This window comes from Mustela putorius, unplaced genomic scaffold (genome assembly GCF_011764305.1).
Source record: "Mustela putorius furo isolate JIRA1106 unplaced genomic scaffold, ASM1176430v1.1 tig00003869_pilon_pilon_pilon, whole genome shotgun sequence".
In the NCBI taxonomy this organism is placed as follows: Eukaryota; Metazoa; Chordata; class Mammalia; order Carnivora; family Mustelidae; genus Mustela; species Mustela putorius.
Window position 1 is genome coordinate 9,868,604 of NW_025422021.1, and position 26,469 is coordinate 9,895,072.

Here is a 26,469-nt window from a genome sequence, read left to right on the forward strand (position 1 = left end):
TTTTCTGCCAATAGGCATAACTGCACTATATAAGAACATTTAACTTAAGCAGTTCAGGAAGTAAAGGGTAATTCATCAGCAAATTACTGTGGCGTCTGATAGGAATAGAAGCTATTTTTCTAAATTGCTAACCAGTTATAACATTTATTAGATAATCTAACCCCACTGCTTGAAGATACTGCCAATTATTAAATTCTTATATATATAATAGAACCATCATACTAAATTCTTAAATATTTCTAGACTATCAAATTTTGTTGCAAATAACCTATAAAATGAATCCTGTGCCAGTAACATACTGTTTAAAATTATTATGCTCTTCTTAAATCTGAGAGCTTACATCCCCAATTTATCACCCCCCACCCTTCAATTACTTCATTGGGAATCAGAATTAATCACCACTGTAATTTTTATTGGCATGACAGAAAATTTATGAATTAGCAGTGCCGGGGTGGCTCAGCTGCTTAAACATCTGACTTCTGCTCAGGTCATGATCTCAAGAGTCCAGGATGCAGCCTGTTGTTAGTCTTCCTGATCAGTAGGGAGTCTGCTTTTCCCTCTGCCTCTCCCTCCTCTCCTCCCCTGGACTCATGCTCAGTGTGTCCATGCGCTCTCTCTCTCTCTCTCTCAAATAAATAAAATCTTTTTAAAAGTGATAATAAAATAAAACACTCAGGAATAAAAATACTTATAAGTAGCTTTATATGAAAAAATATAAAACTATATATTTAAGCTCCTTGTGAACATGTAAGGTATGATTCAATTTTAAACACAACTATTTTTTTTAAAGATTTTATTTATTTATTTGACAGACAGAGATTACAAGTAGGCAGAGAGGCAGGCAGAGAGAGGAGGAAGCAGGCTCGCTGCCGAGCAGAGAGCCCGACGCGGGGCTCGATCCCAGGACACTGGGATCATGACCTGAGCCGAAGACAGAGGCTTTAACCCACTGAGCCACCCAGGCACCCCTTAAACATAACTATTTTGAGGTTATTTGCTTTATTGGCCTTTAATGTTCCTTAAATTATATATATTCCATTGTCTATATGTACAATATATTACAAATTATCTTTAAAACAGTGCGTAAAAAAACACTTTAAAAATCCCAAACTGATTTGAGGATCCCACCCGTATTCAACAAAGTGATAATACCTTGGGAGAACAAATGAAACAATGAAAGGCAGAAACCCTTAAGACTCGGATATTCTATAAGCTTTAGAATAATTTTTTCCCCACCAAAAACAAAAACTTAATCTTTCACAGATTAGAGCAGTTCATAATTTTTAATTAACGAGGACAAAGATGGCACTATTTTAAACTTATTTGTGTTAACATTTGGCTTGGATATGAATTTTTCCAGAAAATAATCCTTTCTTTTTTCTTAGCTTTCACATGTTCCCGAAGGACTTACAAATTTGATCTCAAAAATGCTACCACCTCTAAGGGCTCCTTAATTGCCTTGGGTTGAACTAGTTAGTCAGTTTTGTGAAGTACAGAGATAAGGTTCTTTTGTACAAATTTTAAAATAACAATGGAGGCATATTAATTCCAAAGATTTGTCAAAAGACATCTTTTAAAACATGCACCACTGTATTTTATTTCTTTCTGTTCAGTTCCTAACTATAGAGGCATTTCCATTTTATGGAAGGGAAGCCTAATACACAGGTGGTAATAAGTTGTCAACAGACAATTTCTAAAAGAACCAGACCTGAAAACTGAGTTTCCAGATTCCAAATGCAGTGATATTAACAATGATTCTGTATTTTATATTTGTAAACCAACTAATAATTTAAATATTCCCATGAAACAATATAAAAGCTTTAATGCTAAAACCAAGCAGCTACACCAATTTTCTTTTAGCCAAATGGTTCAAATTTATCTTTTTTTGAATATCTGAAAATGATTTCTGTACTAGAGATGGAGTTTCTTTCTGTGCTTTAAAAAAATGATTCTGGTCGATACAGGTTATCTTTTGGCAATGATACAAATGAATTAGCAGTGTTTAAAAACTTTTAAAGCAAGGTACAAGTACTTCTAATAGCTACCCAAATAATTTCTTAGTGGGAGAGTGTGTTTAGACTGACAGGTAACCTTGATTCCTCAAATAAAGGCAGTACAGAATTTGCTATCAATAAATCAATAATTTCATACCTTAGTAATAACAGTGACAATCTAAATTATAATTTATTTTCATGAAATATGAAAGTAAACATGTAAGTTTTATACTCCAAACTTTCCCCATTAGGCATAATTTTAAAGACCTTAAAAAGTTTTAAATCACACTCATTATTAAGCAATTTTACTTTATTATTAAATATAATTTTATAGCTGAGAATAGTATAACACAAGAAAGTACCTAATTATCATACTGGAAAAACAAATTGAAGAAAATCATCTGCATCCATTCAACAAGGAAATCCCAGCACTTCCCCCATGCCCACTGGACATTTAACTCCTCCCTAGACTTTCTTAAAGTTTGTGGTAGTTTTCCTACCCCAAGAATTGGGACTATAAACCAAAATTGGGGCACCCTCAAGCTTTCTTGTTTTTCTCAGTGGGATAGAATACTGGATAACTGAACTTTAAAATGTACATTAGTATAATATAGTTCAATCAAGCATCTGAAGAAGTTGTGATCTGTGTATGAGCTTTAGTGCAAGGATGGTGATACTCAGCTGTGTTAAGAACCTAGAGTTTAATAACCAATTTGCAGTTGTCTTTCAGATAGGTAAATTTGTTTGCAGGGTGAGGATACTTAATAGTGAAAAAGTCAAATCATTACCATTCCTTGAGAGTAAAAAATACTTGCTTTTATGAACTATAGAAATTCCTATTTGGCATGAGTTTGTGACTGCTTACACTTAGAATTCATTATCTCTCATGGGCTACATCTGCGCAAATTATTTGAAGTCAGATAATGATCTGAGATGCATAATTCAATAAATCATTTTATTTTACTAAAATTTTAATATAGGCATACCTCAATTTATTGTGCTTCACAGATAATTCTGGCTTTTTTTTTTTTTTAAACAAATCAAAGGTTTGTGGTAACCCTGCATCAACCAAGTCTACTGGCACCATTTGCCCAGCAGTATTTGTTCACTTCATGTCTCTGTGTCTCATTTTGGTAATTCCTGATTTCAAACTTTTTCATTACTATTATATTTGTGATGGTGATCTATGATCAGTGATCTTTGATGTTACTATTGTAATTATTTTGGGGCACCACAAACTGAGCCACAGAAGATGATAAACTTAGTGTTGTGTGTGTTCTGACTGTACTACCAACCAGGTGTCCCCCCATCACCCTCCCACTCCTGGCCTCCCTATTCCCTGAGACACAACAAAATTGAAATTAACCCTACAATGGCCTCTAAATGTTCAAGTGAAAGGAAGAACTGCACATCTCACACTTTAAATCAAAGCTAGAAATGATTAAGCTTAGTGAGAAGGCATACTGAAAGCTAAGATAAGCCAAAAAGTAGTAGGTCTCTTGTGCCAAATAGGCGAAGTTCTGAATGCAGAGTTCTCGAAGGAAATTGAAAGTGCTACTCCAGTGAATGCACAAATGATAAGAAAGCACAACAGTCCTATTGCTGATATGGAGGTTTTAGTGGTCCGGATAGAAGACCAAACCAGCCACAACATTCCCTTAGGCCAAAGCCTAATCCAGAGCAAGACCTAACTCTTCAATTCTCTGAAGGCTGAGAGAGATGAAGAGGCTGCAGAAGAAAAGGTGGAAGCTAGCAGAGGTTGGTTCATGAGGTTTAAGGCAAGAAGTCATCTCTATAACGTAAAAGTGTAAGACGTGAAGCAGCTACCGTTAATGCAGAAACTGTGAGTTCTCCAGGAGATCTAGCTAAGATAATTACCGAAGGTGGCTACACTAAACAACAGATCTGTGGTGTAGACAAAGCAGCGGTTGTCTTTTTTTTTTTTTTTTTAAGTTTATTTAAGTAATCTCTATACCCAATGTGGGGCCCAAACCCACCACCCTGAGATTAAGAGCCACATGTTTTTTGTTTTGTTTTTTTAAGATTTTATTTGAGACAGAGAAAGAGTGGTGGGGAGTGACAGAGGGAGAGAGGGGGAGAGAAAGAGAAGCAAACTTCCAGCTGAGCAGGAAGCCAATGTGGGGCCAGATCCCAGGACCCAGAGAGCATGACCTGAGCCCAAGGTAGACAATTAACCGACTGAGCCACCCAGGTACCCTGAGTCACATGCTCTTCTGACTGAGCCAGCCAGGTACCCTAAAATAGCCTTCTATTGGAGAAGATGCCATCTAGGACTTTCATCGCTAGAGAGGAGATGCCTGGCTTCAAAGCTTCAAAGGATAGGCAGAGTTCCTTGTTTAGAGTGTAGTCACCAGTCCCTAATGCAGCTGGTGACTAAACTGAAGTCACTGCTGACCATTCCAAATATCCTAGGGCCCTTAAGGACTCTGCTGGGTTTACTTTGCCTATGCTCTAAGAGAACAACAAAGCCTAGATGACAGCATCTGTTTGCAATACAATTCACAGAATATTTTAAGTTCACTGTTAAGACCTACTGCTCAGAAAAAAGTATTTCTTTTAAAAGATTACTGCTCACTGACAATGTACCTGGTCAACCAAAAGCTGTGATGGAGATGTACAACGAAACTAATGTTGTTTTCATGCCTGCTAACACAATATCCACTCTGTAGCCCATGAATTGAGGAGTAATTTTGATTTTCAAGTCTTACAATTTAAGAAGTACATTTCATAAGGCTATAGCTGCTGTAGATAGTCATCCCTCTGACAGACTTATTCAGAGTAAACTGAAAACTTCTGGAAAGGATTCACCATTCTAGATGCCAATAAGAACACTCGAGATTCATGGGAAGACACAAAATATCAACCTTAACAAAGGGAATATGGAAGTTTATCCCAACCCTCATGGATGACTCTGAGGGGTTCAAAGACTTCAATGAAGGAAGTAACCACAGATGTAGTGGTATATGTGCTGCTGAAGCGAGCACAACCACAGATGTAGTGGAATAGCAAGAGAACTAGAATTAGAAGTGGAGCCTAAAAGTGTGACTGAACTGTTGCAATCTCATGATAAATGTTGAACAGATGAGGAGCTGCTACTTATGCATGAGCAAAGAAAGTGACTTCTTGAGATGGAAACTACTCTTGATAAAGATGTTGTGAAGGAGTTGGAATATTACATAAACTTAGTTGATAAGGCAGAAGCAGGGTTTGTGAATACAGACTCCCAATTTTGAAAAAGTTCTGTTGTAGATAAAATGCTATCAAACAGCATCGTATGCTATAGAGAAAGGAAGAGTCAATTGATCGGACAAACTTCACTACTGTCTTACTTTAAGAAACTGTTATAGTCAACCGCAACCTTTAGCAACAACCACGCTGATCACAGTCAGCAGCCATTAACATCAAAGTGAGACACTCCACCACCAAAAACATTATGACTCACTCGAAGTTCAGATAATAGTTAACATTTTTTAGTAATAAAATATTTTTAAATTAAGTTATGTCAGTTTTCAAACAATGCTATGGTACACTGAGCAAAATACAGTATAGTGTAAATGTAACTGTAATATGCACTGGAAAATAAAAAAACTCATTTAGCTTGCTTTATGGCAATATTCACTTTATTGTAGGGGTCTGGAACTGAACCCACCGTATCTCTGAGGTGTGCCTGTACTGTGAAATGCTGCCATGATAACATCTAATTACACTGTTCTATATGCCCCAAATTTCAACATAAAGACACTTTATAGATGGCAAATTAATATTACTTCAAAACTCAAAACTTTTGGAAAGAACAATTCTTACCAATTTTCTAATGTTTCTCAAGTGATAAATATCAAAGAATAAAATGTTACTTTGAACAATTTGCGGGGAGAGAGACCATTATAATGTATTATAACCCGTTATACGTAGTCCATAAGACAGAAACTTTTTAGATTTGTCATTCATTTATGTTCTCAGCTATTGTACTGCATAAACCTACAGGTATAGTGTATATAAATGTATCAACCACAGGTCTGGTGCTCATTAATTATTTAATGAACAAATTAACAAATATTCTCCCCCATCATCTTACTGCACAGCTGCAATTATCATAGCAAATCCTCATTTACACAGTTTGTCATGGGCACTCTGTACCTTAATAATAGCCAGAGGGTGATGAGGACAAACCTGATCTAAGAGGGGAGTTTCTGAGAGGACTATATGGGAGATGAGAAAATGGGTAGGGGTAGAGGGCAAGAAGAAAGACTGTTAAAAAAAAAAGTAAATAATATTGTGAGGCAGTTTCAGTGATGGTAAAGTACAGAGGTTAAAAATGGCAACCAAGGCCTTATTTAGGAAGAAGAGAGCAAAGGCAAACACAATATATGTAACAACTAGGAAACTAGAGACTTAGAACAAGTTTAGAACAAACTTGAGACTTTTAACAAGATTATTTATTTAGGAAAAGTCTGAGCATTCCGATTTTTAAAAGATGGCAAACAAATGAAATAAAAAGTAACTATGGGTAGACCATCCTTGGGATTACTTTTCAAGTGAATGAAAACAGATCTATAGCTCAAAAATTATGACAGTAAGACTTTTTATAACTAACTGGAAGAATATTTTCATGTTTGTAAAAGTTAATTTAGGAAAAGGATTTGGACTGCTCTATACACCGGCAAGTGCTACACTTTCTTCTCCATTTTATTATATTATTTATTTATTTAAAAAAAATTTTTAAAGTAAACTCTACCCTTAATGGGGGGCTTGAACTCTCGACCTCAAGATCGAATCACATGCTCTATAGACTGAGCCAGTCAGGTGACCCACTTCTCCCTTTTATTTATTTATTTAATTATTTATTTGTTATTTTCTAATGATTTTACTTATGTATCTGAGAAAGAGAAATAGAAACAGCACAAGTTGGGGAGGGGCAGAAGCAGATTCTCCGCTGAGCAGGGAGCCCAATGCAGGGCTCATTCCCAGGACCCTGAGATGATGACCTGAGCCAAAGGCAGAAACTTAACCAACCGGGCCACCCAGGTGCCCCTCTTCTCCATTTTTAAACAGTTACAAGAATATAAATGTTTAAGACTCTGGAAAGTCCTACCTTATATGGACTAATTAGTCTTCTTTTAATGTCCAGTCTATAGCTTCTGTATTGTTCAGCATTACTCATGTCAGTTACCAGTAGTCGAAGAATTTCATAAACTCGCCTAGCATGTTGCTTAATGAAACAAAAGAAAAACATGAACATTTTAATTACAAAATAGAGACATTTTCCCAAAAGAACACAGGATACACTGAGTATCTGCTATGGGCCAGAAATTGTGCTAGGTACCAGATGAAAAACAGTAAAAGATATCTCTGCCCTTGAGGAGCTAGCAGCCTAAGAGGTAACACAAATGACTGAGGTATGGTTAATTTAATGATGGAAATATGTGTAGGGTATTATGGTAGCACAGCCTGGGAATGGCAGAAATCCTAGAAGAAGATTCCTGAGGAAAGAAAACCTGAGCTAAATCTTAAAGGGAAGGGACCATGCCAGTCTAGAAAGAGGAGAGGGCACTGTGAGTGTACAAGTGCACATAGCACGCACATGCAAGACTGAGGCAGCTTGACATGGCTGAAGCACAAAATGAAAAGTAGTGAGTAGAAGTAACGTGAGGACAGAGCAGAAGCACAGAACCTTACATAAGATATTAAAGAGTTGGGCTTTTATCTAGTAGGTGACAGATTTTACTTTTATTTTATTATTAAAAATTTTTATTTATTTATTTTAGAGCAAGAGAGTGTGAGCAGGGGGAGGAGGAGAGGGAGATCATCTCCAGCAGACTCCATACTGAGTACAGAGCTGGATGTACGGCTTGATCCCAGGGCTCCAAGATCATGACCTGAGCTAAAACCAAGAGTCATACGCCTGACTGACTGAGCCACCCAGGCACCCCAAGGAGATGGATTTTAAATGGGGACATGAGCAAAGCGCACAAGAGTTTTAAGAAAAGCGTTATTTCAGCTACATAGAAATGGTAGCAGGGGCGCCTGGGTGGCTCAGTGGGTTAAAGCCTCTGCCTTCGGCTCAGGTCATGATCCCAGCGTCCTGGGATCGAGCCCCACATCAGGCTCTCTGCTCAGCGGGGAGCCTGCTTCCTCCTCTCTCTCTGCTTACTTGTAATCTCTGTCTGTCAAATAAATAAATAAAATCTTTAAAAAAAAAAAAAAGAAGAAATGGTAGCAAAAGGAAGGACAGGGAGATTGTGAAGCTATGCTATTAAATCAGGCAAAAAATGATGAAGGCATGAACTAAGAACCAGTAAGAACACTAAAAGAACAAGGATTCTAGATATACAGAACAGGAAGGACTGGGTGTGGAGGAGGGTGTGGAATGACAGTGAGTTTTCACAGCCTAGGAGAGATTTAGGAGGTAGCAGAACATAAAAATCTAAAAACGCTAGTCTAAGAATGAAGATTTAAGCAGTATCAGTATACAGGCATGAGTTAAAACCACAGTATTGGTTAGGAAAGCATAAGCAGTGAAAAAATGAGGAGGGTCAGAACCCTGTCACTGTCAGTACACTGACAGTTACAGGGCAGAGAAAAACAAAGAAATATTAGGAAAATCAAGAAATCTTGGTATCACTGAAGCCAAGAGTAGCCCATTGTTTGTGTTGTTTCACTTATATACTTATTGGGGTTAGGGGAGAGATCAGGTATAGGTAGACTGGGAAGATGATGTTTGAACTTTCAGAAGGGACACCTGAACAAATGAGTAATACATGGCAAGGCAAAGATGAGTAACAGGAGAAGGGAGTATCAAGGGCAAAAGGCAGAGTTAACATAAAGCAATATACAAGGAAGAAAGATGTAGCACAGCTGGGAAATAACAAGAGGTTTAGTAATGCCAGGGCATATAGGAAGGTGGTAGAAAGTTGAGTCTACCAAGGTTGGCAGGGTCCAATTATGACGGGCTCAGTGTGCCATACCAAGTTTTAATTCCTTTAAGAAAGAGGAAAAAAAGCATGATTTTGAAAAATGTGTTCATATTCTCTTTCTTTTAAAAGCTGAGCAGTTGAATAAATTCTCTAAAGGTTTGATATACTCTGCACATACCAAATATTTCTAAAACATACATTTATCTTAAAACCAGGAAGCTATTAAAGTGTTTTAATGAAGGAAAAGATGGAAAGTTTCAGTTCAAATTAAGCTATTGAAGGTCAGTGACGAGGAAACATTTTTTATCTTTCTTTAAAAAAAAGATTTATTTATTTACTTTGAGAGAGAGAGAGGGAGAGAGAATTTTTTTTTTTAAGATTTTATTTATTTGGGGCGCCTGGGTGGCTCAGTGGGTTAAGCCACTGCCTTTGGCTCAGGTCATGATCTCAGGGTCCTGGGATCGAGTCCCACATTGGGATCTCTGCTCAGCGGGGAGCCTGCTTCCTCCTCTCTCTCTCTCTCTCTGCCTGCCTTTCTGCCTCCTTGTGATCTCTGCCTCTCAAATAAATAAATAAATTTAAAAAAAAAGATTTTATTTATTTGACAGACAGAGATCACAAGTAGGCAGAGAGGCAGGCAGAGAGAGAGGAGAAAGCAGGCTCCCTGCTAAGCAGAGAGCCCCGAGCCCGATGCAGGGCTCGATCCCAGGACCCTGGGATCATGACCTGAGTCGAAGGCAGAGGCTTTAAACCACGGAGCCACCCAGGTGCCCCAAGGGAGAGAGAATATTAAGCAGACTCCCCACTAAGCCGGGAGCCGGATGTAGGGGTTCAACACAACCCCAAAATCATGACCTGAGCTGAAATCAAGAGTGACATACCCAACTGGCTGAGCCACCCATATGCCTCAGGATACTTTTTATATACACTCATGGGAGTATAAGAGGAAAATCTACATTGGAGAGTTGGATGAGATCTCCCAGGTGGAGTAAGCAAAGTGAGAGAAAATGAGGACTGAATAAGGAACTCTGGGGAAGAATTATCTTTAGGGAACATACAGAAGAGTAAAATTCAGTAAAAGTATCTCAAAAAAGATAATCATAGTACTAAGTGAAAAAAAAATCAGGAACTATAACACCTTAGCAACAAAGGAGAAAGTAACAGAATCATATACTATTCCCTATTATTAGAATACCGTTCATCTCTCTCTCTCTCTCTCTTTTTTTTCTTCTTTTAAGATTTATTTATTTTGCAAAAGAGCATGCACATGAGTGGGGGCCCAGGGCAGAGAGAAAGAAACCCAAGAAGAATCTATGCTGAGTCCTGAGCCCAACACGGGCCTCAAACCCAGGACCCCAAGATCATGACCTGGGCTGAAATCAAGTCTGATACTCAACCAACTGAGCCACTGAGGCACCCCTCACATACCTTCATAATCCAAATCCTACCCATTCTTCCATTCTTCAAGGTTTAGATCAAATGCATCTCCGTCCCATGAAAAACTGATTCCCTCGCATACACAAATACAATAAACTAAACTCCCTCCTCTGAACTGCCAGATTACTTTTTCTATACCTATTTTAAGGGTATTTACTACTTTAAAATTCAAATATATAGTAGTATATATATTTCTCCACATGTATTAACTATTTTACCATTTCAAACATATTCTTTTTTTTTTTTTTTTTTAAGATTTTATTTATTTATTTGACAGAGAAATCACAAGTAGACGGAGAGGCAGGCAGAGAGAGAGAGAGGGAAGCAGGCTCCCTGCTGAGCAGAGAGCCCGATGTGGGGCTCGATCCCAGGACCCTGAGATCATGACCTGAGCCGAAGGCAGCGGCTTAACCCACTGAGCCACCCAGGCGCCCCGCATTTCAAACATATTCTTAAAAAGTAAAAGGTCATAATATCCATTTTGTTCTGCCTGTTACACTTAATACAGCCATAATATCAGCTATCTTCCTATTCTATTAATGAGGAAATTAAATTGCCTGAAGTCACAGACTAAGTGGTGTAGCTAGATTTTAACACAGACAATTTGGCTTCAGAGCCTGTACTCTCAACCACTGCTACTTCCCACATATGTATTCTTAATGTACTTGCAATGTTTAAGTTACATACTTAAAAAAAAAGAGAGAGGGGCGCCTGGGTGGCTCGGTGGGTTAAGTCTCTGCCTTCAGCTCTGGTCATGATCTTGATCACAGGGTCCTGTGATCAAGCCCCGCATCCAGCTCTCTGCTCAGCAGGGAGCCTGCTTCTGCTTCTCTCTCTGCCTGCTGCTCTGCCTACTTGTGATCTCTCTCTCTGTTAAATAAATAAATAAAATCTTTTTTTTTTTTTTTAAAGATTTTATTTATTTATCAGGGGTGGAGGGGAGAGAGCAAGCACAGGCAGACAGAATGGCAGGCAGAGGCAGAGGGAGAAGCAGGCTCCCCACCAAGCAAGGAGCCCGATGTGGGACTCGATCCCAGGACGCTGGGATCATGACCTGAGGCCGAAGGCAGCTGCTCAACCAACTGAGCCACCCAGGCGTCCCAAATCTTTTTTTTTTTTTGACAGGCATAATAAAGTTTATTTCTTATTCACTTCATGGTCCAAAGACAACCACTAGAACATATTCACAAGATTTTAAATAAATAAAATCTTTAAAAAAAAAAAAAAAAAGAACAAGAAAAATAACTTCTTATAAAAAAAGAGAGAAAGAAAACTTCAAAACTGAAATTTATTTCTTCTACAGAATAAAAATACCTTATTTATTTTGAACTTCTGTTGTGCCTCTATTGCCATGTCTTCACTGAATCCTTGCATCAACTTTTCCCGAGAAAAACAGGGCAAATCTTGACAAAGCTTCACAAGCACAAAGTCTCTTAATTTCACATAGCTTTTGGATGGGTCTTCAGCTAAAGAAAAGACAGAGTAACATTTCCCTTATCCAACATAATTCATGATTTGTGATCTTAATATATATGTTAGGCCAGAAAAACAAATATTCTTGAAAGATACAAGGCAAAAGTTACAATGAGAAAGGATTATTCCTTATTAATCAAACAACAGCATAATTATCTTTACCATATAAAATTATAGGTCCAATCCTTTTGCAAAGACATACAATATCTGTGAAATCAGAGCTACTCCTTTCAAATATAAACTTTTTGATGGGTGTTATCTATCGTATGCATCTTAGTTTTATTTTCAATTAAAGTAGCTATATAAACAAGAGATTCAAGTTTAGATAATCAATTCCTATTCTCTGATAGCTATGGCTTCTGAAGCTCAATTTAGAAGTCCCTTACTTATAAGTCCCTAATCCAGTAATCATTATAGTCTGCCATACTGCTTTTACCCAGTAATAATAAAAAAAAAAAAAACCTCTTTGTTTTTTGTCTTAAAAAAAAAAAAGCAAATCTTTTCTTTATTTTTTTTGTTTTAAAGAATAAAATGATAAAGATAAAAAGATAAAAAGAAATAAATGATAAAGATAAAATGATTTTTTGTTTTAAAGAATAAAATGATAATATGATTTTGGTCCTTTCTTCAATGCATCTGAACAGCATAGATCTTCCTTTATGTTAGTCTCTTATGTACATTAGACTATGTAATGGACAAGGAAAACCTCAAAACATGATGGGTAGAAAGAAGACTACACAGAGAAAATCAGTTTAAGTCCCAGTTCTGCCACTCATAGATGTAGGACCATAGGCAAGTCACCTGACTTTTCTGAGCTCTTGCTTTCTGATCAGTAGAGGGCTTAAAACAAAGAATGCTAAATTCTGAGCTAGTTCCTGGATCATAAGACTTAATATTGTTATAATACCAATACTCTACAAATCATTCAATGCAATCCCTATAAAAATCCCCCAGTTGGCCTTTTTGTTGCAGAAATTAAGTTTATCCTAAAATTCACACAGATAGTAAAGGAACCCAGAATAGTCAAAATAATCTTGAAAAAGAACAAAAGTTAGAAGACTCACATTTCCTGATTTCAAACATTACTACAAAGCTTCAGTAATCAAGACAGTATGACGCTGGCATAGGACAAATATGCAGATCAATCAAACTGGGTTGAGAGTCCAAAATAAACCCTTACATTTATGGTCAATTAATTTTTGAGAAGGGTCCCAAGACAAATCAATGAGGGAAAGAATTGTCTTTTAAAGATTTTGTTTGTTTTGACAAAGAGAAAGAGAGATCACAACTAGGCAGAGGCAAGCAGAGAGAGGGGGAAGTAGGCTCCCCGCTGAGCAGAGAGCTAGATACAGGGCTCCATCCCAGGACCCTGAGATCATGACCTGAGCCAAAGGCAGAGGCTTAACCCACTGAGCCACCCAGGCACCCCAAGAATTGTCTTTTAATAAATGGTAATTGGACAACTGGATCTCCACAAGCAAAAGAATAAAGTTGAAGGAACAGGAGAAGGGGCAAAGGGCATAGTTGATGTAAAGCAATATACAAGGAAGAAAGATGTAGCATAGCTGGGAAATAACAAGAGGTTTAATAATGCCAGAGCTTATAGGAAGGTGGTAGAAAGTTGAGTATACCAAGGTTCATACACAAAATTTAATTAATTTAATTTTTAAAAATTTAACTAATATACAAAAATTAATTCCAAATGGATCACAGACCTAAATGTAAGGGGTAAGACTATAAAATTCTTAGAAGAAAACATAGAGGAGTAAATCTTCACAACCTTTGGTTAGGCAATGGCTTCTGAGATGATAGAGCCAAAAGCACAAGTAACAAAAGAAAAAAATAGATAAATTGGGTTATATCAAAATTTAGAAATTTTGTGCTCAAATGATACCATTAAGGAAATGAAAAGACAACTTACAGAATGGGAGCAAATATTTGCAAGTCATATATGAGATAAGGAACTTGCATCCAAAATTTTTATATATAAGTTTTTCAATTCAATGAGAAAAAGAAAACCCAATTTAAAAAATCACAAAGGCTCTAAACAGACATTTCTCAAGAAGATATACAAAGGGACAATAAGCACAAGAAAAGAGGCTCAACATCATTTGCCACACACACACAAAAAAAAACAACAAATCAAAACCACAATAAAATACCATTCCATCCACTATCCACTAGAATGACTAGAATACAAAAGTAACAAATATTGATGAAGGTATAGAGAAACTAAAGCCTTCATACTACTGGTGGAAATATAAAACTGGTACAGCCACTTAGGAAAACAACCAGGTGGTTTCTCAAAAGGAGAAACATAGTTACTGGATTTTCCACCATTTCTACTCCTAGTTATGTACCCAAGAGATATGAAACATAGGTCCACACAAATACTTGTATACAAATATTCAGTCCTAAGAGCCAAAGAGTAGAAACAACTCAAATGTCTATGGATTGATAAAAGGATACATAAAACTTGGTATATACACAATGGGAATATTCATTGTCAGTAAGAAGATATAAAAGTACTAATATATGCTATTACAAGGATGAACCTTAAAAAATATGCCAAGTGAAAGAAACATCATATTATCATATGACTTCAATGTCCAGAACAGGCAAATCTATAGAGACTAAAAGTAAATTAGTGGCTGCCTAGAGCTGGAGGGGAATAGGTGGTGAGGGTGGAAGAGTAAAGGAACAACTGCTAATGAGTAATGGGTTTCTATTTTGGGAGAAAGGAATATTCCAAAATTATATTATGATAATGGCTACACTGTAAATATCATTTCAAAAATTGTACAATTTAAGTGAATTGTATATGTTAACTATATCTCAATAAAGCTGTTTATTAAACAAAAAGTCTGAGCAAGGGGTAATGTTTTATGATTCTGAGTCATTATCCAATCCTCCATTAATTCTATCTGTACGCACTGAATACTTTTTTTTTCCTTTTTAAGATTTTACTTATGTATTTGACAGAGAGCACAAACAGGGGGACAGGCAGGCAGAGGGAGAGAGAAAGGCAGTCTCCCAGAGGAGCAGGGATCCTGATGTGGGGCCTGATCCTTGAGCCACAGGCAGACGTTTAACCAACTGAGCCACTGAGGTGCCCCGCACTGAGTACCTTCTTCTTCTTTTTTTTTTTTTTTTAAAGATTTTATTTATTTATTTGACAGCGAGAGATCACAAGTAGGCAGAGAGGCAGGCAGAGAGAGGAAGGGAAGCAGGCTCCCTGCTGAGCAGAGAGCCCGATGCGGGGCTCGATCCAGGACCCTGAGATCATGACTCGAGCCGAAGGCAGCGACCCAACCCATCAAGCCACCCAGGTGCCCCAAAAGTGAAATCCTGGCACTGTATCAGTTTGTTATGAAATTATGGTTTATTAGGAATGTACACAGATGATGAAATCAATAGGGAACAAAATAACATAACAGATCCTGTCAAAAGCCAGAGACAAACAGAAAATCCTAAAAGCAGCAAGAGGAAAACCTCTCATCAGAAACCACAGATGGCCAGAAGTCAGTGGGGGCTAATCTATTCAGTACTGAAAGAAAATAACTGTAAAACAAGAATTTTTGTTTTGTTTTTTTTATATTTTTATTTATTTATTTGACAGAGATCACAAGTAGGCAGAGAGGCAGGTGGGGGGGGGGGCGGGGAGCAGGCTCCCTGCTGAGCAGAGAGCCCAATGTGGGGCTCGATCCCAGGACCCTGAAATCATGACCTGAGCCGAAGGCAAAGGCTTAACCCATTGAGCCACCCAGGCGCCCCTAAAACAAGAATTCTATATCCAGCAAAATTATCCTTCAAAATGAAGGTAAAATAAAGACATCTCAGAAAAGTAAAGATAAAGAAATGTGTTACTAGCAGACCTGCCCTTACCAGAAATACTAAAGAAGTTCTTCAGGTTAAAAGAAAATGATATCTCAAATCTATATGAAGAAAATAAGAACACTGATAATTAATTATGAATATAAATATTGAAGTTGGTATAAATATATTTTTCTCTTTTCTCCTCTCAAATGATACAAAAGACAAATTACATTAAAAATAATTATAAAACCAGGGGTGTCTGGGTCGCTTAGTCATTACGTGTCTGCCTCAGTCATTAAGTGTTCCTGGAGTCCTGGGATGGAGAACTGCATTGGGCTCCCTGCTTGGCAGGAAGCCTGCTTCTCCCTTTCTCACTCCCCCTGCTTATGTTCCCTCTCTCGCTGTGTCTCTGTCAAATAAATAAAGAAAATCTTTTAAAAAATTATAAAACCAATGTTTGGTACCTAATATATAAAAATATAATATATATGACAATAGTAGAATAAAGAGAGGAGGAATAATAATTACAATGAAAGAATTTCTTTATTTTACTGGAATTAAATATTAATCTGAGGTAAACTGTGATAAATTAAGATGCATACTGTAATCCCCAGAGCAACCACTAAAAGAGTACCTAAAAAAAAGTGAAAAACAAAAAACAAAACAAAGAAATTAAAATTGTTCATTTAAAATATATCTATCTATGGACTGCCTGTGTGGCTCAGTCAGTTAAGCATCTGACTCTTGATCTCAGGGTGGTGAGTTCAAGCCCTGCACTGGCCACCGTGCTGGGCATGGAGCCTACCTAAAAAAAATAAAATAAATCTATTTAATACAAAAGAAGGCATCAAAGGAGAAACAAAAGAACAACAACAAAAAGCAACATATAGAAAACTAACAGCAAAATGGGAGGCATAATTCCAACCATAATGATAATTACATTAAATCTAAATATACTAAAGACTCCAATCAAGGGCGCCTGGGTGGCTCAGTGGGTTAAACCGTTGCCTTCAGCTCAGGTCATGATCTCAGGGTCCTGGGATCGAGTCCCACATCGGGCTCTTTGCTCAGCAGGCAGCCTGCTTCCCTCTCTCTCTCTCTCTCCGCCTGCTTCTCTGCCTACTTGTGATCTCTCTCTGTCAAATAAATAAATAAAATCTTTAAAAAAAAAAAAAAGAAAAAAGAAAAAAAGACTCCAATCAAAAAGCACAGATTGGGGCGCCTGGGTGGCTCAGTGGGTTAGGCCGCTGCCTTCAGCTCAGGTCATGATCTCAGGGTCCTGGGATTGAGTCCTGCATCGGGCTCACTGCTCGGCGGAGAGCCTGCTTCCCTCTCTCTCTCTCTCTGCCTGCCTCTCTGCCTACTTGTGATCTCTCTCTGTCAAATAAATAAATAAAAATCTTTTTAAAAGCACAGATTGTGGGGCGCCTGGGTGGCTCAGTGGGTTAAGCCGCTGCCTTTGGCTCAGGTCATGATCTCAGGGTCCTGGGATCGAGTCCCGCATCGGGCTCTCTGCTCGGCAGGGAGCCTGCTTCCCTCTCTCTCTCTCTCTCTGCCTGCCTATCCATCTACTTGTGATTTCTCTCTGTCAAATAAATAAATAAAATCTTTTAAAAAATAAATAAATAAATAAAAAATAAATTAAAAAAAAAAAGCACAGATTGTCACTGGATAAAAAAAGATCCAACTATATACTGTCTCCAGCAGAAATATTTTAGATTCAAAGGCTGAGAGTCAAAGGATGAATTTAAGCATTATCACAATAAAAAACAACTGGGAAAAAATACCATTCAAAATGAAAAAAATTACAAGAGAAAAAAGGCACATTTTATAACCACAAGATAACTCATGAAGGTGATGTTACAATTATAAACACACACACAGCTAACAACAGAGGTCCAAAGTAAATGAAATAAAAGCTGACAGAATGAGGGAGAGAAATAGACAATTCAACAAAAATAGCTGGAAATTTCAATACTACTCAATAATGGCTAGAACAACCAAACAGAAAAATCAACAAATATAGAGAAGACTTGAACAGTTCTATCAACTAACTTGCCTAGATCATAGTTAAATAACATTTCACCCAACAGCAGCAGAATATACATTCTGTTCAGACACACATGGAACATTCTCCAGCATAGATCATATGTTGGGCAAAAAATTAGTAAACAATGGCCCATGGGCCAACTCTCACCTATGGAAACAGAGAACATACATGGTTTTTCAAGGCATAAGATATTTATTACTTAGCCCTTTAAATAAAAAGTTTATGGACCCCTAAAGTAAACCATAAAACAAAAACTCAGTAAATGAAAAGAACTGAAGTCACACAAAGCATGCTCTCTGACAACAACAGAATTGGCTATCAACAGGAGGAAATCTGGGAATCCACAATATTTAGAAATTAAACAACATGCTTCTAAACAACCTATGGATCAAAAAGCCATTAGAAGGGATTTTGAACCAGAACAGGTGGCTGGCTCAGTAGGTGGAGCATTCAACTCTTGATCTCAGGATTGTGAGTTTGAGCCCCACATTGGGTATAGAGAGTACTTAAAAAAAAAGAACAATATATTTTGAACTGAATGAAAGCATTTATGAAAATGTATATGATCAGTTAAGGCAGTGCTTATATTCATATATAAATATACATGTTACATATAAACATAGGAGTATTTATATATTTAAAAATCTGTATTAAAAAAGGAGGACATCAAATTAAATTAAAAACCTAAGTTTCAGGATGCCTGGGTGGCTCAGTCAATTAAGTGTTTGCCTTCAGCTCACGTCATGATCCTGGGGTCCTGGGATCAAGCGCTGAGTCCAGCTCCCTGCTCGGGGTGGGGTGGGGGGTGCCTGCTTCTTCCCCTCCCTCTGCTGCTCCCCCTGCTTGTGCTTGCTCCCTCTCTCTCTCTCAAATGAATAAACAAAAAAACAAACAAAAAACCACCTAAGTTTCAGTCTCCATTAGAATAAGAGGAAACTGAACCCAAAGAATTAAGAAGAAAATAATAAAAATCAAAGTGGGAATCAAATAAGTAGAAGACAAAAAAATAAGTATTTATGAAAACAAAAAGGATTTTGTATAACCAAAATAATTTTGAAAAGGAACAGGACTGAAATACTTTCTGACTTCAAAACTCAATAGAAAGGCTGAGGCACTACTGTTGCCAGGGACATAATGCCTAAAAAGGGAGCAAGGGAGGCGATGAACGCCTAGCTAGAAGTGCATGAGCCCCTAAAAAATGATACACAGCTCTAGGCTGGAAAGCTTAAGGCCGGGGAGGAGGAGAAGCAAGGAAAGAAGCCAAGGATGACAAAGATGATCACCAGCAAAGGTGTGAAAAGGCCCATCAACATTATGAACCACAACCGTTGGCACAGATAATCAAAAAATAACGCAAAGGGATCTGGACAAGACAAACGAGCTTTCAAGGAAAGATAAGACAGAAAGCAAAAGAGCATTACATTAAAATGCATTTAGAGGGAAGACAGAACAAGCCAAGGTTGACCTCACCTGGCTGGAGATCAACCATAAAGAGCAGAAAGAAGTACAGGAGGTCACGAGGAAGAAGGAAAGCAAAAAATGATGCAACTTTATCAGGAAAACAAATGCAATCACTTACTCTAAATATGTACGATATGAATGCCTGGCCTGTGGGAGGAAGTGGGCCCTATTACCAGGACCTCTGCTGTGTCTTAACCACTCTATGCCCTGGTGCCATTTAAACAGCCCTTCAGCGTAGAAGCCCCCTGGTGGTCTGGGGCCTCCTCTTCATCATCCTGGCAGAAAAGTCATTTGTGGGGGAAAGGAGAGCTGGGGAACTGGGGAGGGAATAGCGGCTATCTTTGAGACAAAAAGATGAGGACTGTGTTTCCTATGTAACCAATGGAAAGGTTTTGTTTTCAGAATTTGGAACCTCTGTTTTGTCAGGCTGATTGCACCTTAAGGGGGAGTTGTGCTGGGGTCAGCTACTGATGAATTTGCAACAACCAGACCCAGACTGCGTTGCCTGGGTGCTCACTCACAGAGAGACTATACTTAGAGTCCCTGAGGGTCATGGCTCGTCCCTGGCCAGTTCCCTCTAACTGAAGCCACACCTCTCTGTCTCCCTACCCTATTTCCCAGCCACCTGGGCAGGGCCAGTATCCATTTTTAACCTTACTCATCTATCATTTCAAGAAATTTCTGTTTACTCTGCAGCACCCAGGCAAACCACACTCCACAAATTCAATGTATGTATTTGGCATATTAAGCTTCACATTATCATTTTAAAAAACCTCAATAGAAAGCTACAGTAAACTAATCAAGACAGTATGATACTGGCATTAAGGACAGACATATATAGATGATTAGAGTCTAGAAATAAATCTTTACATTTATGGGCAATTGATTTTCAACACAGGTACCAAGGCAATTCAATAGGGGAAAAACAGTCTTTTTAACAAATGGTACTAGGTCAACTGGATAGCCAAATGTAAACAGATGATTTTAGAAACTTACAAAAACTGCCTCAAATGGATCACAGAGCTCAATGTAAGAGACAGCAAATAAGGACTGCCTGCAAATGGACACGAGGAATCTCTTTACTGTGAAATATTCTAAAACAGGATTGTGGTGAAGGCAGCAAAACTAGGCAGATACACTAAAACATACTGAACTGTACACTTAAAATGGGCAAATTTTATGGTATGGAAATTATACGTCAATAAAGTTGCTTTAATTAAACCTCTACTAAGTGACAAAAATTCTCAAAGAAGCATCTCTTTAAAACAATTTTTTAAAGTACTAACAGATGAGGCTCGAACTTATTCAATGTCAATTTTTCCAAGTCTACCTCTTCTAAACTGATTTAGAAAAAAGAACTGTGTTGCTGACATCAATTTGAAATAAGATTTAGTATGAGTGATAGCTTAAGTAACTTATATGACCTCAGAAGATTAGGAAAAAACATATCCTAGAAAAAAGAATGATAATTGAGAAAAATCTAAAAACCCATGCCACATTCCTATCAGAAATTTTCACATAAATAAAATGCAAAAAATTTCCACTTAGCTTTACCTAAGCTGTTACAGACTGACAATATAAGGGGCCAAGTCACCATTTCAATATTTAAGTACTTTAACCAAAAGTGTCAGACTGAAAATGAACTTGAAATACTGATACTCAGTAATTCGTGACACCTTTCAATTCCTTTGTTTCTGTGCTACAAAAATAAGCAATACATTTAAAGGATGAAAACTGCTTAAGTATAAATCTATAGTGACATGCAAAATAAAAAACTGAGTTTTTTCCAAATACATTATCTAACAACTTAAGTGCTTGTTCTATCATTTTTTTTAAAAACCTCTCCATATTAATGTCCTACATTAGAGATAAAAATCGTATAAAATGAGACAGCACAAACCACCTAAGGATAAAAAACTTATAGATAATATTCTAAAATATTCCATTCCAGTACTATAAGGCACATTTAAAGGACACTTATAATTAGCTCTTAATACACAACTGAGAGATTAGTAATACTGACATATACTCCAGCCCAAGATCAGTTTCTATTGCCAAATGCAAATCTCTTCATAATTCTAGAAGAAACAATTCACTGATTCAATTTACAAGGTCATACAAATGAGGTGTACTCAAATGCTTTGTATCTTAAGTTAGTGACATTCTCAGAAGGAAGATGTACGTGATATACAGAACTGCCTTCCAGTATTTTACTTTAAAATTAAGTGCTAAAAAAAAGAAAATGAATAGAAATTACACAATAAACACCTATCTAACTTGTACCACAGGCCCATCAATGTTAACTTTTAATTATTACTATATCTGGCTGTGTGTGGAGTAAGCAAAAAGCCATGTCAACAAAAGAATATTCAGGATTGCAAAGGGAGATCTGGAACCTGCTGAAGTCCACAAAGTTAGGGGCCCCTGGGTGGCTTAGTTGTTGAATGTCTGCCTTCAGCTCAGGTTGTGATCCCCATACTGGGATAGAGCCCCACTTTGGTCACCCTGCTTAGCAGGAAGCCTGCTTCTCCCTCTCCCACTGTCCCTGTTTGTGTTCCCTCTATTGCTGTATTTGTCAAATAAACAAATAAAATGTTAAAAAAAATCCACAAAGTTAAAAATATATATACAAAATAATGGAGAAACAGGCAACTAAAATGACTAAAAAGTGGAGGATTCTGGTATTTTCTTTTAAAAAAAAGACTGGGTTGGGACGCCTGGGTGGCTCAGTGGGTTAAAACCTCTGCCTTCGGCTCGGGTCATGATCCCAGGGTCCTGGGATCGAGCCCCGCATCGGGCTTTCTGCTCAGCGGGGAGCCTGCTTTCTCCTCTCTCTCTCTGCCTGCCTCTCTGCTCACTTGTGATTTCTGTCTGTCAAATAAATAAATTAAAATCTTTAAAAAAATAAAATAATAAAATAAAAAAAGACTGGGTATGAAAATCTAAAAGATGTATCTTCATGAAAACAGCTGATAAGGCATTTTTAGTAATGTATAATGCTGAGAAATGTTAACACTGAAAATAAAAGCTGGTATCTAGTTTTCAAATTCAGAAGTCCTTTAGCACTTTTAGCCTTTTCTCTTTGGAGACTTCAGTTTGCCACGAATAAAGGCTACCACTATTGATGACTCTTCACTGAGATTTAAGAAATAAAATTCTTTATCTGCTAATTGGTGCTAAGTATCAAGGACTTTATTGGTTGGAGTAGACAGAAGAAAATGGTTAAGAGGCTTCACAGAAACAACTCCTGCTGGCACACTACCCACTACAGAATACAAAGACTACTTATGTGAACTCTAAGTCTCCAGATTAAAATCACCAGAAAGTCCCTTCATGTAGCACCAAGTCCAAGTTCTATAAAGTAAACAGAAGCTAAACAATTTTTAGCTTAGTTAAAAAGAAGTACCATCACTTTTATTATGTTTCTATAATTTTTTGGTTAGCTAGTAAAGGTGTCATTGACAACTTAAGCAGTTACTTCTTTATCTCCCAAATTTCTAAACGGTTTCACAGTAGCATGAAAGTCAGATGAAAAAATAATTCAACTCCATAAACATGGAACTCCCTTTTAAAAACAAAATGTTTTCCCTCCAGTATTTTATTAAGCTATACGATGAATTCAGAATCTTTTTTGGAGTAACTTTAATTTTACTTACTCTGGATAAGGAAAACCACTACATTACATGAAAAAGCTAAAAATCTGCCAATTAGCCTATTTATATTCTTTTCTTTTTTTCACAAGCCTACTTATATTCTTATTAATCCCATATCCAGTACTTTTTTTTTTGGTGTCTTTATACAAAGTAGTAAAATAAAATTCTAAAACAGCATCTTTTAAACAAATTAAATTTTAGTGTTAAGCAGTATAGTTTTAAAAACAAAATGTGCTCAGACTGTTATGAATTAATAAAATGTAATACCTAATTTGGGTATGAATATCGAGTACAATATTTTTCATTTAAAAAAAAAGGGGTGATTTTCAGTTTAATCAGCAACTTTCTGAGTTAACAAATTTAAAACAGTGTTACTCAGGGGAAAGAAAATATTGACAACATAAATGTTCCTGGGGCTCTTTGTTCTGTGCTAACTCACATTTATATACTATCATCTGTAACTCCATCTAATGATGGCTTTAAAAGAAGAGTCTCTCTCCTTCTCCTAAGCATCCTATTCACAATACTTCTTCTCTGGCTAATTCATAATGAAAGATGTTTCCAAAACAAATAGCCTTGCATTTCACTTTATAAACTGCTGGTGTGAAGGCATGCATTTTAGGAATAAAAAACACATGCCTTGAGAAATGTGTATTCTATTCAGGAATTATTTGCCTTGATTCTTCTTTCTCAGCAAGGTTTAGAATATTCTTCCCCTACATGAAAATTAGAGCAAGGCCTCTGAGCAATGCAATGGTTGGCCAGATAAGCTGAAATAAGTCACAACACACTTACAAAGTACATATGCCTAACCATAATTTCCCTAATATATATTCAATTCATTATCTTCAATTTGTTCAATTCATAAAGCACTTCTTACTTGGATATACAATCCAATCCCACCAAAGGCTTGTAACTTAAAATGTAACTCTAAGCAATCTTTACATGGTTCTAAAAATACCCCAAGAGAAGGTTGTTATTTAAAACATAAGTTATTTTTGACAAAACCAAAATTAATCAATAAAGAAGAGATTCTTTAGGAAGGGTCTTTCAGTAACAAATCAAATTTTACATACCTGTAATATCAAGAACAGAAGGAGATGCAATGTAGTATCTATGAACTGTTTCAAGAAGTTGAGCACCATGGCCTTGACCTTGAAATGGAGTCAGTATCAGCATCTGACTACAGTAAAGAAATGATTGTAAAATTAAAATATCCCACAATATGATCTGTTTAAAACTGCAAATCACTGTGTATTAAGAACATTTTAAAGTTAGTGGGTTGTTTTTTTTTCAGTCGACCTTCAAGAAATCCAAAAATTATTGAGATACTCAAAATTGGTTTAATCTTCCACAGTTGCAAAGGGAACAATGAAATAAATCAGTACATAGCCAATGAATAATGGTGATTTTTTTAAACAAATCAACACTATTATAACAAGTATTGGAAACTTCAGCAGTTCCTTCTTCTGAAATAAAAGACAAGGCACGTGTTACACCGCCAATTACCTTACACGTGGCCGGGTTTTGTCTGGGTACACATAGTAATTATAGACTGTCATGTAGCCTACGGTCGCAAAGAGCGTAGCTCCATCCTTATTATACTTCTCAAATCTGCAGATAAAACAGAAAGCCAAGCAGGTCAATTACAGTCGCGCTCCCATGCAGTGTCCATTTTCTTTTCCATTCTCTGACTGAATTTTCAGTGTCAGCAAGCTACTCTGTGAGGGCCCAATGGGTACACCTGCTATGTTCTGAATGTACAATTCACTTAATTGGTGTGCAGCAACTTGGATAAATCAGACCTCTTTACATCACTTCAGTGCACTTGCCTATTATAAAGATGAATAGGTGGCAAGTAAAAGAAAACACAGGCAAAGCTCATTTTACTGTTTAAGCCTACATTCAGGGTCCTAACGGACAACAGCATTTAATTCAGCTCTATTCTCAAGGTCTCCGAAAGCATAATGAAGGAAAACTCAAGCCTCATAAACAATAGTTTTTCTTTCCTGGGAAAAATATCATTATACTGTCCAATAATTGGGCCGCCACAATTAAAATGCTGGCTTTGTGGAGGTAATAAGGTCTACTGTTGCTTTAGAACTGTACTTACACTAGAAAGTAGTGCCATCTTTCATCATCCACGTCAATAAAGCTAGCAGTTTCAATAAACCACATCAAAAAGGTCTGAAGCCTTTCATGATATTCTCGAAAGCCTCTACATGTCATGTCAGCCTAGGGAAAAAGCCAGGAAAAGTCAGGTGAAACTCATCACAGAGGTAAGTGAAAGTCTGTAGAACACAAAACTATCCTGTGGGAAAATGTTTAGAAGTCTCAGATTAAGATGTGTACACAGACACACATACAAAATAGATCTTTGTTTTTAATGCTGACAGAAACTTGTTTCCTGAAGCTGGAAATGAGTCACTGAAAATAACACAACAGAACAGCATACAAGTTTCAGGCAAATGGAGCACTTTTACCCAAGAAATATTCAGATTTATCTTTACCTTGTATATCTGAAAGGTAAAGTTTTCCCCTCCTGTTGGACTGAGAACAGAGTATGTATGGAGTAAGGTTCCAAATGGCTTGAAATCAACTTCCTTTTCCAGCAAAGAGAGAAAATCATTTGTGTTTGTACAAAATCCAGGTGGGATGATTTGTCTAATTTTCCCCTCAACATCATCTGCCTAAAGAATAGAGGTTAAAAGACATAAGAAAAAATTAGTAACAAATTTGACTTTTAATTGAATATGCTTAATTTCTTTGAAATGGACAAAACACAAAATTCACAAAACTGCAGTTCACAGTTAAAGAAGTAAACACATGGAGAGCTGGAAAAGGATAAGTTTTGTGTGCACAAGAGATTATCTCCCAAATCTGAGATGAACATAAGTTTAATACAGAAATAAGAAAGAACAGACAGGTAGCCTGAAATCAAGAACAAGAATGAGGACAATGCTACTGAAATTTCTAATATCTACAAAATGCTGACTATATCCTTTCAGGACAATTTGAACTGGCCCAAACAAAAGGCTGCTTATTATTTTATGTATATCAAGGAGACCGTATTATCCAAGACATGAGATGATCACAAGCAGTGGTAAGGTGAGGCTATAGTCTGACTAAACAAATTGTAAACTCACAATGAACAAGTAGACAGGTCATAACTCCTTTATACATTAAACTCAGTATTAACACGACAATCTAAAAAATATACCCTCTTAGGACATACATAATTTATATGAATGGATATATTATCCACTCATCTCTATAATGTGACACAATTTTTATAGACTTGGATTTGTGACAGTAAAGAGAGACAAGCCTGGACAACAAAATTAAACTCAGAGACTAAAATTACCCTTGTTAAACAACCTCAATGAATGTTAAAACTATCAGCTGAGCAGACTTCATAATCCCTTTCAAAACCCCAAAAGACCACTTGATTGAATACATTTACTACTTCTCTTTAACCATGAATATTTGATGAAGTCTTACAATAAAGTATTACTGCTTCTCACCAGGCAATAAAACTTAATGAATTGGTCTCAACTTAACAAAACCTTATCCCTCAATACAGTCCCTAAAAGCCTGACATTACATTCAACAAAATGAGCTTGCATTCTATTCAAACTTTTTCCTGAACA

General features: G+C 36.9%; 2 protein-coding genes across 3 annotated transcripts in view; one reads left to right on the forward strand and one right to left on the reverse strand.

Moving 5' to 3' along the window:
* Window positions 1–26,469, forward strand: part of SLC25A12 (solute carrier family 25 member 12) — a 205,810-nt gene that overhangs the window by 19,384 nt on the left and 159,957 nt on the right. The window lies entirely within an intron of this gene.
* The window catches only part of HAT1 (histone acetyltransferase 1), a 63,011-nt gene that overhangs the window by 2,777 nt on the left and 33,765 nt on the right, over window positions 1–26,469 (reverse strand). For both annotated transcript variants that reach the window (XM_045066840.1, XM_045066841.1), the window contains exons 5-10: window positions 25,330–25,509; window positions 24,933–25,054; window positions 24,329–24,433; window positions 23,896–24,002; window positions 11,681–11,832; window positions 7,108–7,224 (exon numbers count right to left, since the gene is read on the reverse strand). In XM_045066840.1, coding sequence (XP_044922775.1) covers window positions 7,108–7,224; window positions 11,681–11,832; window positions 23,896–24,002; window positions 24,329–24,433; window positions 24,933–25,054; window positions 25,330–25,509 — 783 coding nt within the window. The remainder of the gene's footprint in view (window positions 1–7,107; window positions 7,225–11,680; window positions 11,833–23,895; window positions 24,003–24,328; window positions 24,434–24,932; window positions 25,055–25,329; window positions 25,510–26,469) is intronic.